General features: G+C 48.1%; 1 protein-coding gene across 1 annotated transcript; it reads left to right on the top strand.

Annotated features, from left to right (window-relative positions):
- Nucleotides 1–1,538: 1,538 nt before the first annotated feature.
- Nucleotides 1,539–14,259, top strand: LOC120917922 (NAD(P)H dehydrogenase [quinone] 1-like). Its single transcript, XM_040329537.1, has 6 exons — nucleotides 1,539–1,670; nucleotides 9,668–9,832; nucleotides 10,351–10,481; nucleotides 11,313–11,426; nucleotides 12,382–12,483; nucleotides 13,883–14,259. Exons 1-6 carry the CDS (start codon nucleotides 1,664–1,666, stop codon nucleotides 14,192–14,194), a joined length of 831 nt encoding a protein of 276 aa, XP_040185471.1. The 5' UTR covers nucleotides 1,539–1,663; the 3' UTR covers nucleotides 14,195–14,259.
- The last annotated feature ends 4,398 nt before the right edge of the window (nucleotides 14,260–18,657 follow it).

The following is an 18,657-nucleotide window of genomic DNA, read 5'->3' as shown; positions in this document are numbered from 1 at the left end:
AGGGGGGTGAAGGCAGGGGGTGTTGGTGGCAGAGGGGGGTGGAGGCAGGGGGTGTTGGTGGCAGAGGGGGATGGAGGCAGGGGGTGTTGGTGATAGAGGGGGGTGAAGGCAGGGGGTGTTGGTGATAGAGGGGGGTGAAGGCCGGGGGTGTTGGTGGCAGAGGGGGGTGAAGGCAGGGGGTGTTGGTGATAGAGGGGGGGTGGAGGCAGGGGGTGTTGGTGGCAGAGGGGGGTGGAGGCAGGGGGTGTTGGTGGCAGAGGGGGGTGGAGGCAGGGGGTGTTGGTGATAGAGGGGGGTGAAGGCAGGGGGTGTTGGTGGCAGAGGGGGGTGGAGGCAGGGGGTGTTGGTGATAGAGGGGGATGGAGGCAGGGGGTGTTGGTGGCAGAGGGGGGGTGGAGGCAGGGGGTGTTGGTGATAGAGGGGGGTGGAGGCAGGGGGTGTTGGTGGCAGAGGGGGGTGGAGGCAGGGGGTGTTGGTGATAGAGGGGTGTTGGTGATAGAGGGGGGTGGAGGCAGGGGGTGTTGTGGCAGAGGGGGGTGGAGGCAGGGGGTGTTGGTGATAGAGGGGGGTGGAGGCAGGGGGTGTTGGTGGCAGAGGGGGGGTGGAGGCAGGGGGTGTTGGTGATAGAGGGGTGTTGGTGATAGAGGGGGGTGAAGGCAGGGGGTGTTGGTGGCAGAGGGGGGTGGAGGCAGGGGGTGTTGGTGGCAGAGGGGGATGGAGGCAGGGGGTGTTGGTGATAGAGGGGGGTGGAGGCAGGGGGTGTTGGTGATAGAGGGGGGTGGAGGCAGGGGGTGTTGGTGATAGAGGGGGGTGAAGGCAGGGGGGTGTTGGTGATAGAGGGGGGTGTTGGTGGCAGAGGTGGGTGAAGGCAGGGGGTGTTGGTGGCAGAGGGGGGTGAAGGCAGGGGGTGTTGGTGGCAGAGGGGGGTGAAGGCAGGGGGTGTTGGTGGCAGAGGCGGGTGAAGGCAGGGGGTGTTGGTGGCAGAGGGGGTGAAGGCAGGGGGTGTTGGTGATAGAGGCGGGTGAAGGCAGGGGGTGTTGGTGGCAGAGGGGGGTGAAGGCAGGGGGTGTTGGTGGCAGAGGGGGGTGGAGGCAGGGGGTGTTGGTGGCAGAGGGGGATGGAGGCAGGGGGTGTTGGTGATAGAGGGGGGTGAAGGCAGGGGGTGTTGGTGATAGAGGGGGGTGAAGGCAGGGGGTGTTGGTGGCAGAGGGGTGTTGGTGGCAGAGGGTGGTGTGACTAAATAATTTGCCCTTATTATATTGATAATAACAAAAATATGTTTTTTTTTACCTTAAATCACATTGCTATTTGCCTAAATACTGAAATTTGCACCTAAAAATGTAATTTAGTAACTTTTGCGAAATGCCAGTAAAAACGTGGCTGCGCCAGTACATTTCAATCTGGTCGGTTGGCAACGCTGAGCGGCATGAACTTTGTAAAATGTATTTTCAGAGATAAATGAAACAATATAAAACGTTACAATGTATCAGAGTGTTTGTATCTCTCTACACACAGAGTCAGGAGGAATCCCCGCCCAGAGGAAAGCTGTCATCAAACTCCTCCCCAGGGGCGGGGCCAAGAAACCTCACCCAGCCACACCCCCATCTTCTGTCATGCTGGCTGTGTACACCATACAAGGAGGAGGACTGCCCAGGACAAGGACATGGCTGGTGAGTTCCTTCTACTTTATGGACAGAACTTGGCACAAAGGCTTGCAATCTATACATGTAGATCCCATCGGGTTGCACAGATTGCATGGTGTGTGGACAGGAATGTTGCAGATCTTTGTATATTTTATTCTCTCTTCTTCTTACAATGACTGAGCCCAGGGAGACCTCCCCGGGGGCTGGGTGCGGATTGAACCATCTCTGATTACGATGGGGGGGGGATTGGGTGTAAACACAGCTGTACTTTATAAAGAATTACTATTCCTGAGTGCGCTAACTTTTGGCAACCGATTAGAATCTGATTTGTCCCGGTTTGATTTCTGATTGTTTGCCGTGATTTACTGAACTTAACCACTTAAGACCCGGACCATTATGCAGGTTATGCCCCTTTTTTGCGATTCGGCGCTGCGTCGCTTTAACTGACAATTGCGCGGTCGTGCGACGTGGCTCCCAAACAAAATTGGCGTCCTTTTTTCCCCACAAATAGAGCTTTCTTTTGGTGGTATTTGATCACCTCTGCGGTTTTTATTTTTTGCGCTATAAACAAAAAAAGAGCAACAATTTTGAAAAAAATGCAATATTTTTTACTTTTTTCTATAATAAAAATCCCCCAAAAATATATAAAAAAACATTTTTATTTCCTCAGCTTAGGCCAATACGTATTCTTCTATCTACTTTTGGTAAAAAAAATCACAATAAGCGTTTATCGATTGGTTTGCGCAAAATTTATAGCGTTTACAAAATAGCGGATAGTTTTATTGCATTTTTATTAATATTTTTATTTTTTTTACTACTAATGGCGGCGATCTGCAATTTTTTTTTCGTGACTGCGACATTATGGCGGACACTTCGGACAATTTTGACACATTTTTGGGACCATTGGCATTTTCACAGCAAAAAGTGCTGATTACTGTGAAAATGACAATTGCAGTTTGGGAGTTAACCACTAGGGGGCGCTAAGGGGTTAAGTGTGACCTCATCTGTGTTTCTAACTGTAGGGGGGCGGGGCTGGACGTGTGACGTCATTGATCGACTTTCCCTATATCGGGGAACACACGATCAATGACAGCGCCACAGTGAAGAACGGGGAAGGTTTGTTTACACACAGCTCTCCCCGTTCTTCAGCTCCGGGGACCGATCACGGGACTCCAGCGGTGATCGTGTCCGCAGGTCCCGCGGCCGCGGTCACGGAGCTTCGGACCGGGTCACTGTCACTGTACTAATGACACTGCCAAGGAAGGGGTTAAACAGCTTGGTCGATCAGAGGGTTAAATGTGTGCCTAACTTGTGTTTGTGTGAGGAGAGTGGAGGGAGGTGCTGGGGGCAAGGTGGAGTGGAGGGAGGTGCTGGGGGCAAGGTGGGGTGGAGGGGGGGGGGCAATGAGAGGGATGGGGTACTGTAAACGAGGAAGTGTTGTGGATGGAGGACGGGCACTGTGACCGAGGTGGGTAGGCGTGGCGCCATGATGGAGGGAGGCGCTGTAATTGAGAGGATTGGGGTGTGTAGAAGGGGGTTGCTGTAATAAAGCAGGGGGTGCTGTGATGGGGGTAGGTGAGGTAGATAAAAGGGGGGGGGGGGCGCTGACAGAGACTGGGGGCAAGGTGGGTGGCAGGGGGGCTCTGTGACTAAAGGAGGGCAAGGTGGCGGCGTAACTAATTGCGACGGGCGCACGTACGTTTCTGAATCGGCGTATCTAGTCATTTGCATATTCTACGCCGAACTCAACGGAAGCGCCACCTAGCGGCCAGCGTAAATTTGCACCCTAAGATACGACGGCGTAGGAGACTTACGCCGCTCGTATCTTAGCCTAATTTAAACGTATCTGGTTTCCAGAATACGCTTAAATTTGCGACGGCGCAGATTCAGAGTTACGACGGCGTATCTACTGATACGCCGGCGTAAACCTATCTGAATCCACCTATATGTATGTATGTTTGTGTTGGATGGTGGCGCGCCCGTACTCCTCCTGGAAGGGAGTGAACAGAGAGCCCTCCTTTTATTCCCATTCATTTATTTCTGGCACATGAACCTCTCCGCACGTCACGTGATCGGGATGAAAGCAATTTTGCTTAATCATGATGAGATCTGAGGTTTGCCAGGCTGCCTTTGTTGTTTGTACTTGTTCTCCTGCATCGTTTTCACCGCATTCCCTAAAAAAAAATTAGGAGGACGCTTTCCTATGATTGGAAAAAGATACCATATATACTCGAGTATAAGCCGACCTGAATATAAGCCGAGGCACCTAATTTTACCACCAAAAACTGGGAAAACTTATTGACTCGAGTATAAGCCTAGGGTGTCCATGCGCATTCCTCATTGTGCCCATGCCTCACTGTGTCCATGCCTCACTGTGCCTCACTGTGTCCATGTTCATGCCTCACTGTACCCATGCCTCACTTTGCCGAGGCCTCACTGTGCCCATGACTAGACTTACGTTTAACATGGGAGTCTACGGAAGGGGTGCCCGGCTTTAAAAAATTGGTGCTCCCAGCCAACAAACTTTGCACACTTGTAGAGGAGAAATAGGGCTACATGTGTGCAAAGTTCCGGGTCCAGGGGACCTACGACTGCCCGGTACCGGGTCCCCAAAATCACTGGGGGGATGGTCGTTTAACATGGGAGTCTATGGAAAGGGTGCCCGGCTTTGAAAAATCGGTGGTTCCCTGGCCGTAGGGTCCCCGGACAACAGACTTTGCACACTTGTAGAGGAGAAATGGGGCTACATGTGTGCCAAGTTCCGGGTCCAGGGGACCTACGGCTGCCCGGAACCGAGTCCCCAAAATCACTGGGGGGATGGTCGTTTAACATGGGAGTCTATGGAAAGGGTGCCCGGCTTTGAAAAATCGGTGGTTCCCCGGACAACAGACTTTGCACACTTATAGAGAAACATGTGTGCCAAGTTTGGGGTCCAGGTAGGGTTGCCACCTCATCCCTTTAAAACAGAACACATATTAATTACACAGGTTCTGTGGCTGATTAAGGTGGTAATTAAACTCACTTGGTGCCTTATCTACATTAAATTAGCCTCAGAACCTGTGTATAAATATGTGTTCTGTTTTAAAGGGATGAGGTGGCAACCCTAGGTCCAGGGGACCTACGGCCGGCCAGTACCGGGTCCCCAGAGTACAGGAGATGAGGCGCAAAAAGGTGACTCGAGTATAAGCCGAGGGGGGCATTTTCAGCACCAAAAAATGTGCTGAAAAACTCGGCTTATACTCGAGTATATATGGTGTGTGTGTGTGTGTGTGTGGGCATATATATATATTATATATAACCCAGCTCTTCCGTGTAAGGGGGGTGTGTATGATCACAGCGGGAGCCCAGCAGTGGGTACCGCGGACACTAAATCCGCTGGCACCCGCTGTTTATTCAGCAAAGAGGAAGAACGGCGGTCTGCCAGGAGGGAAGGCGTGTGTAGCGAGGTCCCAGGCCAACTTCAGTCTAATGAGAACCTCCAGGGCCAGAGATAGCCGACATCTTTCTGTATATGGTGGACTCAGAGTAGTTTGCCTCCTCCCTCATCTTCTATCCCACTTCTTTCTGTCTGCCCCCCATGCTCTCTGCCCCCCATGCTCTCTTCTCCCCCCCATGCTCTCTTCTCCCCCCCATGCTCTCTTCTCCCCCCCATGCTCTCTTCTCCCCCCCATGCTCTCTTCTCCCCCCCCCCACGCTCTCTTCTTCCCCCATGCTCTCTTCTCCCCCCCATGCTCTGTTATTCCCCCCACGCTCTCTTCTTCCCCCCCCCACGCTCTCTTCTTCCCCCCCCCATGCTCTCTTCTTCCCCCCCCCCATGCTCTCTTCTCCCCCCCATGCTCTCTTCTCCCCCCCATGCTCTCTTCTCCCCCCCCATGCTCTCTTCTCCCCCCCCATGCTCTCTTCTCCCTCCCCACGCTCTCTTCTTCTTCCCCCCATGCTCTCTTCTTCTTCCCCCCATGCTCTCTTCTTCTTCCCCCCATGCTCTCTTATTCCCCCCACGCTCTCTTCTTCTTCCCCCCATGCTCTCTTCTTCTTCCCCCCATGCTCTCTTATTCCCCCCATGCTCTCTTATTCTTCCCCCCATGCTCTCTTATTCCCCCCATGCTCTCTTCTTCCCCCCCCCATGCTCTCTTCTCCCCCCCCCATGCTCTCTTCTTCTCCCCCCCATGCTCTCTTCTCCCCCCCATGCTCTCTTATTCCCCCCACGCTCTCTTCTTCCCCCCCCCCCCATGCGCTCTTCTCCCCCCCCCATGCGCTCTTCTCCCCCCCCCCATGCGCTCTTCTCCCCCCCCCCATGCTCTCTTCTTCCCCCATGCTCTCTTCTTCCCCCTCCCCATGCTCTCTGCCCCCCTGTGCTCTTTCCACCCCCCCTTTTGCCTCCATCAGGATGGAGATTGGGGAAGGGGCCGGTAAATATCTCATGGCCTACTCGATGTAAAATACCCGACCCGATTTTTTTTTTTAGTCCCAGTCCGGCCCTGAAGATGGGTATATATTTTTATTTTTTTCGTCCGGTGTTTCCCTTTTTTTTCTTTCTTTATTCCTTTATTTTTTTATGTTAAAAGCAGCCTTGAAATGAAACAATTAACTATGAAATCCATCCAGGAATTTCAGAACCTTCCTTCCAGGCTTCTCGTATTATTACCATCATGTTAGGAATGTCTGAACTTTCTCTGGCAGCAAATCATAAGACTGGGGGGTCAGGTGGTGTCTTATTGGCGGCTTATGAGGGATTAGACAAGTCATGTGACAGATTCCGGGGTAAATGTTCACTTTCTGGTCCCTATCAGGGCCGTGGATAACGGGGCACCACCAGTCCTCTTGTACGGGGCCCAGGCCAGTAGGAGGGGTCCAGGCAGCAGGGTTAATTGGATATGGGCAGAAATAGCGATGCTTCGGGGGGGGGGGGCGATTGGTGCTTGGGGGGGGGGGGGGGGGATTGGATGGTTTTTCCGACGGAATTCCGCTCAAGCTCGTCTTGCATACACACGGTCACACAAAAGTTCTCTGAACTTTCGAGCGCCAAGAACGCCGTGACGTACAACACTACGACGAGCCGAGAAAATGAAGTTCAATGCTTCCGAGCATGCGGCGAAATGTTTCCGAGCATGCGTCGGAATTTTGTGCGTCGGAATTGCTACAGAATTTGCCGTTGGAAAAATTGAGAACCAGCTCTCAATCTTTTACTGGCGGAAATTCCGAGCAAAAGTCCGAATGGAGCCATACACACGGTCGGAATTTCCGACCAAAAGCTCACAGCAGACTTTTGCTGGTGGAATTTCCGACCGCGGCATTAGCTTGGGTGCTAGGGCCCTTAAATAGGCTTTGCCTGATCCAAGATGGCTGCCAGTCACATGGTGCAGAAGCATCCAATCAGATGGCTTCCTTAGTGACCCAGGCAACCATAGAGGAACTATGTTCCCCTTGAGTTCCTCTCCATTGCAGACAAGCGCCACTTACAGTGGAGAAAGTAGACTGCCCCTGACTACAAGTAGAGGAAGGTTAGAAGCTCTGTCAGCTTTTTATTGGCTGGCCAATGGATGGAGATCTTTCTCTTTCCGGGTGACAATGTTCTTATGCTTCTGCTCTATCCAAAGCTAAAGAAAAAAAAAATTGCCTTGAGCTTTTAAAAATGGAAGCTCTGGAAATCTGGTCAGCTTGGCACGCCAAAGCAAATTCTAAGACCACAAAACGTGCGATTCTCATAAATCGCAGCTTGGCGACTTGCCTTACTCAATGTATTTGTTTGCTGGCAGTTGAACCTCCAGGCTTGCCTGCACAGGGGAGTTGGGCCGGGCTATTTATTGAGATCATAAGGGACTATTAAATCCTACAAAATAAACACGCTCCGCGCTAAATTATATATGGCACCAGCGCCGCCACCTGAGCAGGGCCTGCCAAGCAACGCAAATATTTGCCAAGGGCGGAGCCGGCCATACACTTTGTTAGAAAATTTGTAAAGAAATAATGAAAATTCGTTTGGAAGAACATTCAAGTTAAATTCAAATGGTAACGCTAAAAGACAGACAGATGTAAAATGTCAATAAATGCAATGTAGTTATATGTTTATTATTATTATTATTATTATTATTATTATTATTATAAAAATATATATAATATAGGTTTTAGGTCTTGAGACGAGATTGGCCGATAGAGATGAGCTTTATGTTCGAGTCGAACATGAGTTTGACTCGAACACTGGCTAAGGTTCCCCTTAATATCCATACCAGACCTGAAGGGCCCCATATGGAATTTGGGGGGGGGGACCCCCACACTTTCTTTTTTTGGTTCAGGTTTCCCCTTAACCACTTGCTTACTGGGCACATACACCCCCTTCCTGCCCAGGCAAAATTTCAGCTTCTGGCACTGCGTCGCTTTAACTGACAATTGCGCGGTCGTGCGACGTGACTCCCAAACAAAATTGGCGTCCTTTTTTTCCCACAAATAGAGCTTTCTTTTGGTGGTATTTGATCACCTCTGCGGTTTTTATTTTTTGCGCTATAAACAAAAATAGAGCGACAATTTTGAAAAAAAAACAATATTTCTTACTTTTTGCTATAATAAATATCCCCCAAAAAAGATATAAAAAAAATTATTTTTTCCTCAGTTTAGGCCAATACGTATTCTTCTACATATTTTTGGGGAAAAAAAATCGCAATAAGCGTTTAACGATTGGTTTGCGCAACATTTATAGCATTTACAAAATAGGGTATAGTTTTATGGCATTTTTATTAATATATATATTTTTTTTTACTACTAATGGCGGCGATCAGTGATTTTTTTCGTGACTGCGACATTATGGCGGACACATCGGACAATTTTGACACATTTTTGGGACCATTGTCCTTTTCACAGCAAAAATTGCTATAAAAATGCATTGTTTACTGTGAAAATGACAATTGCAGTTTAGGAGTTAACCACAAGGGGGCGCTGTAGAGGTTATGTGTGACTTCATAAGTGTTTCTAACTGTAGGGGGGCGGGGCTGGACGTGTGACGTCATTGATCGTCTTTCCCTATATCAGGGAACACACGATCAATGACATTGCCACAGTGAAGAACGGGGAAGGTGTGTTTACACTCACCTCTCCCCGTTCTTCAGCTCCGGTGAACGATCGCGGGACACCGGCGGCGATCGGGTCCGTGGGTCCCGCAGCTTCGGACCGGGTTGCGGGCGCGCCCCCACGGCTGGGCACTTAAAGGGGGACGTACAGGTACGTGCCTGTGCCCAGCCGTGCCATTCTGCCGACATAAATGTGCAGGAGGCGGTGCTTAAGTGGTTAATATTCATACCAGACCCAAAGGGCCTGGTAATGGACTAAAGCGGGAACCCATGCCGTTTTTTTTTTCAATGACTTTGATCTGTATTGCCGGGACCCGACAATTCATGAATAGCTGCGAGTAGTTATAAATGACTTTTTTTCCTTTAGAAATGGCACTTTGTGCAGAGACAGTTCTAAACACGGGAAACATGCACTATTTTACAGGCATACTATACACCCCCCCACCTAGTTACGAAATTTAAAGGAATATTTCACTTTTATTGTTTCACTTTAAGCATTATTAAAATCACTGCTGTTTTTAAAACTTTTTTTTGCATTGATACATGTCCCCTGGGGCAGGACCCGGGTCCCCAAACACTTTTTATGACAATAACTTGCATATTAGCCTTTAAAATTAGCACTTTTGATTTTTCATGTTCGTGTCCCTCAGACTTTAACGGTGTTTGCGTGTTCCAATAAATTGTTTGCATGTTCTGGTGCGAACCGAACCCGGGGGGGGGGGGGGGGCTTGGCTCATCCCTGTTGGCCAGTCCATCACCTTTACCCTCAGCTTCTTTAGCAAGGCAGTGGTCATCTTGGAGGTGTGTTTGGGGTCATTATGTTGGAATACTACCCTGCGGCAGCCTAAGTGCTATTTTCACCCTGACCTTGCATTGTCCCGTCATAATAATAAATGATATATATGACCTGCTTTCCCATGAACTGGATTTCTCAGCAGTCTGTTCCCGTGTTTTTGGTTCCAGGTAAGAAGGCTCTGGTGGTGCTGGCTCACCAGGAACGGACCTCATTCAGTTTCGCCATGAAGGAGGCAGCTGTGGAAGCCTTGAAGAAGAAAGGCTGGGTCGTCACGGTGTCTGACCTCTATGCCATGAAGTTCAACCCTCTTGTGTCGCGGGATGACGTCACAGGTACATTACATGACGAACCTTCCATCTTTCACCAGATCCAAATGGGAACCGCGGCCATGTTATCATACAGGGTGCTTTCCGACCAAATACCTACAGGCAGGGCTGTGTGTAGACACCATGCGGCCCTTGGTGCCTCTTTTATACCTGGCTCCGCCTGTTTTTGTCCTTTGATTGTTTTAGTAAAGGCCATAGGCGTGCGCACAGGGTGTGCCAGGTGTGCCCAGGCACACCCTAATCACCCTGTGCAGCACAGATTCCCCCTCTTGCTCTGGCTCCCACGGCGTCTCCCCGCAGGGATGTAGTCCCAATGGAAGGGGCGAGCACGCTGACTAACCCCCAGACAGAACGGCTCGGATGATGGGGGCAAGCTTACTGAGGAGGAACAGGAAGTGAGAAATTCAGACAAAGGGGGGGAAAAAAGTGCTCACCAACCTTGCACCATACTGCTGCTTAGTGAGGGACTCTGCAAGGAAGGACTATACATATTTATTTGCCTCATTGATTATTTTTTCATACAGGAAGTCCACATGATCCAGAGAACTTCAAATACCCGGCCGAGTCCTCCCTGGCCTACAAAGAAGGCCGCCTGAGTAAAGACATTGTAGAGGAACAGAAGAAGCTGGCCGATGCCGATCTGGTGATATTTCAGGTGGGCAAAAAAGGCCACATAGGCCCAGATTCTCGTAGACTGGCGTAAAACAGCGGTGGCGTAACGTATCTCATTTACGTTACGCGGCCGCAAGTTTTACGGGCAAGTGCTTGATTCACAAAGCACTTGCCTGTAAATTTGCGGCAGCGTAGCGTAAATTCTCCGGCGCAAGCCCGCCTAATTCAAATGATCCAGGTAGGGGGCGTGGATCATTTAAATTAGGCGCGGCCCCGCGCCGATCTACTGCGCATGCGCCGTCCCTAAAATTTCCCGACGTGCATTGCACTAAATGACGTCGCATGGACGTCATTGGTTTCGACGTGAACGTAAATGGCGTCCAGCGCCATTCACGGACGACTTACACAAACAACGTACTTTTTTAAATTTCGACGCGGGAACGACGGCCATACTTAACATTGAATGCCCCCTCATATAGCAGGGGCAACTTTACGCGTCGCAAAAGCTACGGAAACGTCGTAAATTCTCAGCGTCGACCGCGCGTACGTTCGGGAATCTCGCGTAAATAGCTAATTTGCATAGACGACGGGGAAAACGATGTCGGAGACACCTAGCGGCGGGAAAAAAAAATGCATCTAAGATCTGACAGCGTAAGAGGCTTACGCCTAGTCAGATCTAATGGATATCTATGCGTAACTGATTCTAAGAATCAGTCGCATAGATACGCCGGGCCAGATTAGGACTTACGACGGCGCGCCGTCGTAAGCCCTTTGAGAATCTGGCCCATAGTTTTTATGACCAAAGTTAGGCGCCACGATGGATGACCCCTCCCCCCCCCCCCTTTTTTTTTAATGTTGGTTTTGTTTTCAACAGTTCCCGATGTATTGGTTCGGATTTCCAGCGATCCTGAAGGGCTGGTTTGATCGCGTTTTGATTGGGGGATTCGCATACACCTATTCAGACATGTTCTATGATGGGCCCTTCAAGGTGAGCGGGGAAATCACTACCTTATCTATTACTTCTACCCGACTTCAAAGGCTTGAACCCCAAACTTCATCATCATTGCGTGCAGCCCTAGGGTTCCCCATCTGTAGCCCTTCTCCCATAGGGCCAGGCAATCTTCCGCGCATGCTCGCTGTAGTTTTCAGATAGTAATACAAAAAGCAGTATTTATCATTGTAATTAAAAACTATTGTACATGAACACGTCGTTGAAGGTCAGTTACATAGCTGTTACACCTTTATGCACTTAAGTCTTTATATTGCATACAGGGCCACCATCAGGGGGGTACAGGCATTACACCTGTAAGGGGCCTGATGGTCCCCAGGGCCCCCTACAGGCCCGGCCGGCCCCCCTCCCGTTTTTTTTTTGCATTACACCTGTAGGGGCCCGATGGTCCCCAGCGCCCCCTACAGGCCCGGCCGGCCGGCCGGCCCCCCTCCTGTTTTTTTTTTTTTGCATTACACCTGTTAGGCGCCCGATGGTCCCCAGGGCCCCTTACAGGCCCGGCTGGCCCCCCTGCCTTTTTTTTTTTTTTTTTTTTGCATTACACCTGTAGGGGCCCGATGGTCCCCAGAGCCCCTTGCAGGCCCGGCTGGCCCACCTCTCATTTTTCTTTAATTTATTTATTTTTTGCATTACACCTGTAAGGGGCCCAATGGTCCCCAGACTAACCCCGTCCCTCCCCCCCCCCCGCGCTTATTATCTCGCGACAGGAGAGAAGAGATTACACTTGTGTCCATGAAGATTCCCTTTGGGTAATGACCCGAAGGCTCTGCTGCAGTCCCCCCCCCCCCCTGGGTTGGTGGGTGTAGAGAGGATCAGTAGTCTTTATTGTATTTCAGTCATTCAGATTTCCTGCTTTTGTAAAAGGTTACATTTATGAAATGCTCCTCCCCGTATTTAATATTCAGTCTGTAAATTTGTACTTTTCTCTTTTCAGAATAAAAAAGCTATTCTTTCCTTCACCACCGGGGGGCTGGAGTCCATGTACTCGTCTACTGGGGTCAATGGCGACATGAATGTCATCCTCTGGCCACTCCAGGTAACGGCTTTGTAGATCTCGGTGAACTTTTGTATTTCTCGCTGTGTATAGAAAAGGTAAAAACAGTCGGGTTTTCTTATTGTTAGGCTTTATTAGTGGGGCCTTTTAGCCACTTTATGTTTTCCACGGGGGATTATTTTTCAGTGGGTACACAGTGCGGCACTCCTATGTACTGGCAAGGGGTGCTTGGGCAGGCTGGAGAAGAGTTATTGCTGTTGGGGGATCTACTGTTGCTGGAGAGGATCTACTGATGTTGGGAGGAGTCTATTGTTGCCAGGAGGGTGGTGTCTATTGATTCTGTCTGCTGGTGGATCTATTGTTGCTGCTGATGGATCTATTGTTGATGGGATGAATATACGGCTGCTGGAGATGGGATCTACTGTTGCTGGGATGAATCTATTATTGCTAGGGGGCCTTTGGCTGCTGGAGAGAGGATCTGTTGTTGCTGAGGGGGGGTCTATATTGTTGCTGGGAGGTCTATGGGGAGTAGAGTAGGGACAAGGGACGGTGCTCGAAGGCGAATTGGGTGCAGGGACAATGGGCTAATCGGAAGGGTGGGGGAGGGTTACCTGCAGATAAAAGCCTTGGGTTCAAGTCAGGTAACTTTGCCTAAGCTGTGATGACGTCAGTCATGATACCAGAACAAAGATGGTATCGGTGGTCTCCAAACTTTGGTTGCTTTTATCCGCCCCTTGGGGCATTATTCCCCCCACTGACACCAAGGATATGGCACTGTCCCCCCCCCCCCCCCAGGCTGACGCCAGATATGGGGCACTATCCCCCCCCCGGCGCTGACGCCAGATATGGGGCACTATCCCCCCCCCCCCAGCGCTGATGCCAGATACGGGGCACTATCCCCCCAGCGCTGATGCCAGATATGGGGCACTATTTCCCCCCCCCAGCGCTGACGCCAGATATGGGGCACTATTCCCCCCCCAGCGCTGACGCCAGATATGGGGCACCCTTCCCCCCCAGCGCTGACGCCAGATATGGGGCACTATTCCCCCCCCCCACTGACCAATGATGGAGCACTATCCCCCCCCCCACTGATACCAACGATGAGACACTATTTCTCCCACTGACACCAATAATGGGGCACTAGTCATCCACATAATACCAAAGATGGGACATTTTTTCCTCCCACTGGCCCCCATCGAGTTTGAAGGACTGTAAACCGACCCTTTGTTTAGAAAGTTTGGAGACCCCCCCCTGATCCATATGAGAGAAGCAGGTGACGGCACAGTCCTATGTAATCGGGACCTGTGAGGAGATGATCCGTCCTCTGTAAGGAATTCACACGTTATTACCTTGTGCTTTGTGTAATTGGGATTTCTATGTATAAATCAGGGGCCAGCCTGTGGCCTTGTGTCTGCTGACTCTCCCGCTGTGTCTCCCGCAGAGAGGCGTCCTGCACTTCTGTGGTTTCCAGGTTCTTGAACCTCAGATCAGCTACAGCATCGGGCACACCCCTCCCGAGACACGTTCCGTCATCCTGGATGCCTGGAAGGTTCGTCTGGCCAAGATCTGGGAGGAGAAGCCCATCAGCTTCGTGCCCAACGAGGAATTTGACATGACCTTCCCCGGGGGGTTCGTGCTGAAGAAGGACGTGACGGAGAAGCACAAGGAGCGTTACGGGCCCAGCGTGGGGCAACACATGGGCAAACCGCTGCCGCCTGACAGCCAGGTGAAGGCCGGCTGTACAAAGCTCTGAGCGCTCTCTCTATTCATCATTGTTATTATTCCATGGCAAATAAACCAGAGCGCTCTACTGACTGGGCTGATGTTTCTGAGACAACATGCATTCCACCATAATCAATCAATCGATCACCAGGATGAAAAATAAATAAAAAATAGGATTTTATATAGTGTATACAATTGCTACACAAGTCATACAGTGGAACCTCGGATTGCGAGTAACGCGGTTAATGAGCGTTTTGCAATACGAGCGCTGTGTATTTTTAAAAACCCTAACTCGGATTGCGAGCGTTGTCTCACAAAACAAGCAAATTCAAGCCAAAGTGTTGTGCAGTACCGTGTTTGGCCTGAGGTGGGGGGGGCGCCAGAGCCGATAAGAAAACCTCAGTTCCCCGAGTTCAGCCGAGCTGTCCTTGGGCGTTTCCGAGACCCCCCCACCTCTGGCCGCATTCGGTATTGCATCCCATAGAAGTCAATGCGGAACAAAATTATTTTCGTTTCCATTGACTTCATTGGGGAAACTCGCTTTGATATGCCAGTGCTTTGGATTACGAGAATTCCACTGTATATACTTTTTGCCTTTTTTTTATGTAGCAGAATACATTTTGCCTAAATTTATGAAGGCATTTTATTTTATACAAAGTAGAAAATATTTTTATTTTCAGCCTTTTTTGGTTGATATAATAAAAATAAAAAAAAACGCAGTGGTGATCAAATATTTAATTTGGGTACAGTGTTGCACCGCACGATTGCCAGTTAAAGCAGTGCTAGAAAATATATATTTTTACATTTTCTGCCTTTTTTGGTTGATATAATAATAATAAAAAATAAAAATAAATCTATCAACCAAAAAAGGCAGAAAATGTAAAAATATATATTTTCTAGCGCTGCTTTAACTGGCAATTGCGCGGTGCAACACTGTACCCAAATTAAATGTTTTTATTTTTTTTTTAGTTATTAAAATATCAACCCAAAAACACAGTGGTGATCCAAATTAAATGTTTTTCATTTTTTTTTTTATTATTATTTTTTTTATTATTATATCAACCCAAAAACACAGTAGTGATCAAATACCACCAAAAAAAGCTCTATTTGTGTAAAAGAAAAAACATGAAAAACATTTAATTTGGGTACAATGTTGCACCGCGTAATTGCCAGTTAAAGCAGTGCTAGAAAATGTATATATATTTTTAAAAATTGTAAGCCTTTTTTGGTTGATATAATAATAATAAAATTCTATTTGTGTAAAAAAATAAAACATTTGAGTACAGTGTTGCACTGCGCAAATGCCAGTTAAAGCAGTGCTAGAAAAGTTCTTTTTCAAATTTTCAGCCTTTTATTATTATTATTATTATTATTATTATTATATCAACCAAAAAAGGCAGACAATTAAAAAAATATATATATTTTCTAGCGCTGCTTTAACTGGCAATTGTGCGGTGCAACACTGTACCCAAATTAAATGTTTTTCATTTTTTTTATTATTATATCAACCCAAAAACACAGTGGTGATCAAATACCACCAAAAAAAGCTCTATTTGTGTAAAAGAAAACATGAAAAACATTTAATTTAGGTACAGTGTTGCATCGCCAGTTAAAGCAGTGCTAGAAAAAAAAAAAAAAAAAGGCTGAAAATTTTAAAAAATTCTATATTTTCTAGCACTGCTTTAACTGGCAATCGTGCGGTGCAACATTGTACCTAAATTAAATGTTTTTAATTTTTTTACACAAATAGAGCTTTTTTTGGTGGTATTTGATCACCACTGTGTTTTTGGGTTGATATTTTAATAACTAAAAAAATAAAAAATAAAATGAACATTTAATTTGGGTACAGTGTTGCACTGCGCAATTGCCAGTTAAAGCAGCGCTAGAAAATATATATTTTTTAAAAAAATTCTGCCTTTAAGGTTGAAATAATAAATAAAAAAAAAAGGCTGAACATTTTTTAAAATTTGAATTATTATTATTATATCAACCAAAAAAGGCTGAACATTTTTTAAAATTTGAATTATTATTATTATATCAACCAAAAAAGGCAGACATTTTTTAAAAACTATTTTCTAGCGCTGCTTTAACTGGCAATTGCGCAGTGCAAAACTGTACCCATTTTTTTATTATTATTAAAATATCAACCCAACAAATGCCACCAAAAAAGCTCTATTTGTGTAAAAAAAAAAACATGAAAAACATTTAATTTGGGTACAGTGTTGCACCGCGCAATTGCCAGTTAAAGCAGCGCTAGAAAATATAGATTTTTTTAAAATTTTCAGCCTTTTTTGGTCGATAGAACCACGTTTTTTTTTATTTTTATTATATCGACCAAAAAAGGCTGAAAATTTTAAAAAATTCTATATTTTCTAGCGCTGCTTTAACTGGCAATTGCGCGGTGCAACACTGTACCCAAATGTTTTTTTTTTACATAAATAGAACCACGTTTTTTTAATTTTTATATTTGTGTAAAAAAACAAACATTTGGGTACAGTGTTGCACCGCACAATTGCCAGTTAAAGCAAAGCAGAATAGCTACAAATGCCCTGGTCATGAAGGGGGGTAAAACCTTCCGGAGGTGAAGTGGTTAAAAACACGGACACAACAAAACACTGAAAAGTTTCAACATTTTTATTTGTCGATTTTTGAGCCGTTTACAGAAATATATTTGCAGAGTATACAAATGTCCCAATAGAAGCAAAATATCCTTTGTTTAATATTTAACACGTTATTATTACAAGATTGCTAAAAACAATAAAAATACCTCTGCCCCGCGACAGACCGAATCTGCGTTGCCCGGTAGAAAAAAGGTTTGCTGCTGCAGGTTACTCCGGAGAGCGGCGCACTGCACTGCCCCCTACATGGAAGGAGGACGGAGAGAGAGGATCAAGGAGCCGACTTAAAGTGGAAGTAAACCCTCCTATTGTTTTCAGCCAAGGAAGCCGCCATCTTGGCCTTGGTTTAATCTGCAACTGGCACAATGATGCACATGATCAGTTATGAAACCAGCCATTGGATGGTTTGACAGTTTGGTTGCGAGCACAAGCAAATGTGACATCTAGCATTTCCCGCATGCCGGGAATGTTAACTGTTTTTTTAAACTATCAAATAGATGGGTTTACTTCCGCTTTAAAAAAAAAAAAAAAAAACTAGCAGCTCGTTGCTAACAGTCGCCCCCATGTGGTCACTGCTGGAATGACTTATTCAAAGGCTTTTTTTTTTTTTTTTTAGTAGTTGGTGCCCCCTAATGGCCATCAGTTGTATGACCTGTAATCTGTGCCCACCTGGTCCCGTTATTACATAGAATCCAGTTTAACGCGGCAATGGCACCTGCTGTGCAACGGAGGATGACAGATGGGGATGCCGACAACTCGGCAACCCTGAAGGTAAGTACAGTGGGGATAAGGAGGGGGGTGTAAGATGGGGGAGGGGGATTAAAGGGGTGTAAGATGGGGGGGGTGAAGGGGTGTAAGATGGGGGGGTGAAGGGGCGAAAGATGGGGGGGGCGCAAGTTGGGGGGGGTGAAGGGGCATAAGATGGGGGGGGATAAAGGGACGTAAGATGGGGGGGATAAAGGGACGTAAGATGGGGGGGATAAAGGGACGTAAGATGGGGGGGATAAAGGGACGTAAGATGGGGGGGATAAAGGGACGTAAGATGGGGGGGATAAAGGGACGTAAGATGGGGGGGATAAAGGGACGTAAGATGGGGGGGATAAAGGGACGTAAGATGGGGGGGATAAAGGGACGTAAGATGGGGGGGATAAAGGGACGTAAGATGGGGGGATAAAGGGACGTAAGATGGGGGGGATAAAGGGACGTAAGATGGGGGGGATAAAGGGACGTAAGATGGGGGGGATAAAGGGACGCAAGATGGGGGGGGTGAAGGAGCGCAAGATGGGGGGGGTGAAGGAGCGCAAGATGGGGGGGTGAAGGAGCGCAAGATGGGGGGGGATGAAGGGGTGTAAGATGGAGGGGTGTAAGATGGGGGATGGAGGGGTGTAAGATGGGGGGGGGAGTAAGGGGGGTGTACTACACAAGTTCTTTTTTTTTTCTGTAAAAGGTCCACTTTTGAGCGGAGTGCCACTCAAAAGTGGAGCCTCTGCTTATTTACTTCCTCTGGTGCCACATTTGTCACCTTTCGGGGGGGGGGGGGGGACAGGTACCCGTTTTTGACAGGTCCCCCTTCCCCACTTCAAAGCGAATTTCCCCATAGAAGTCAATGGAAACTAAAATAATTAGTTCCGCATCGACTTCAATGGCATGCAATACCGCATGCGGCCAGAGGCGGGGGCACCAGAGAGCCTCAGAATCAGCCGTAAAGGCCAGAGGACACCTCGGCAAACCTTGGAAAGGCTAGGGAATGGAATATTTCCGGGGCTTTCCGAGCATTTATGAACGGCTACGATCGGCGCCGTTCGGCTCTGGCACCCCCCCACCTCAGGCCGAAAGCGGTACTGCACACCGCGTTGGCCTGAATCCTGCGAGACAA

This window comes from Rana temporaria, chromosome 11 (assembly GCF_905171775.1).
Source record: "Rana temporaria chromosome 11, aRanTem1.1, whole genome shotgun sequence".
NCBI lineage: Eukaryota > Metazoa > Chordata > Amphibia > Anura > Ranidae > Rana > Rana temporaria.
Note: the sequence above shows the minus strand (reverse complement) of the source record. Positions and strands in the feature narration are given on the sequence as shown.

Bases quoted from the DNA above. Each gene is read 5' to 3' on its own strand.
- LOC120917922 (XM_040329537.1), top strand. The intron at 9,833-10,350 runs GTACATTACATG...TTTTTCATACAG, and splicing joins GTCGCGGGATGACGTCACAG to GAAGTCCACATGATCCAGAG. The intron at 10,482-11,312 runs GTGGGCAAAAAA...TGTTTTCAACAG, and splicing joins CCGATCTGGTGATATTTCAG to TTCCCGATGTATTGGTTCGG.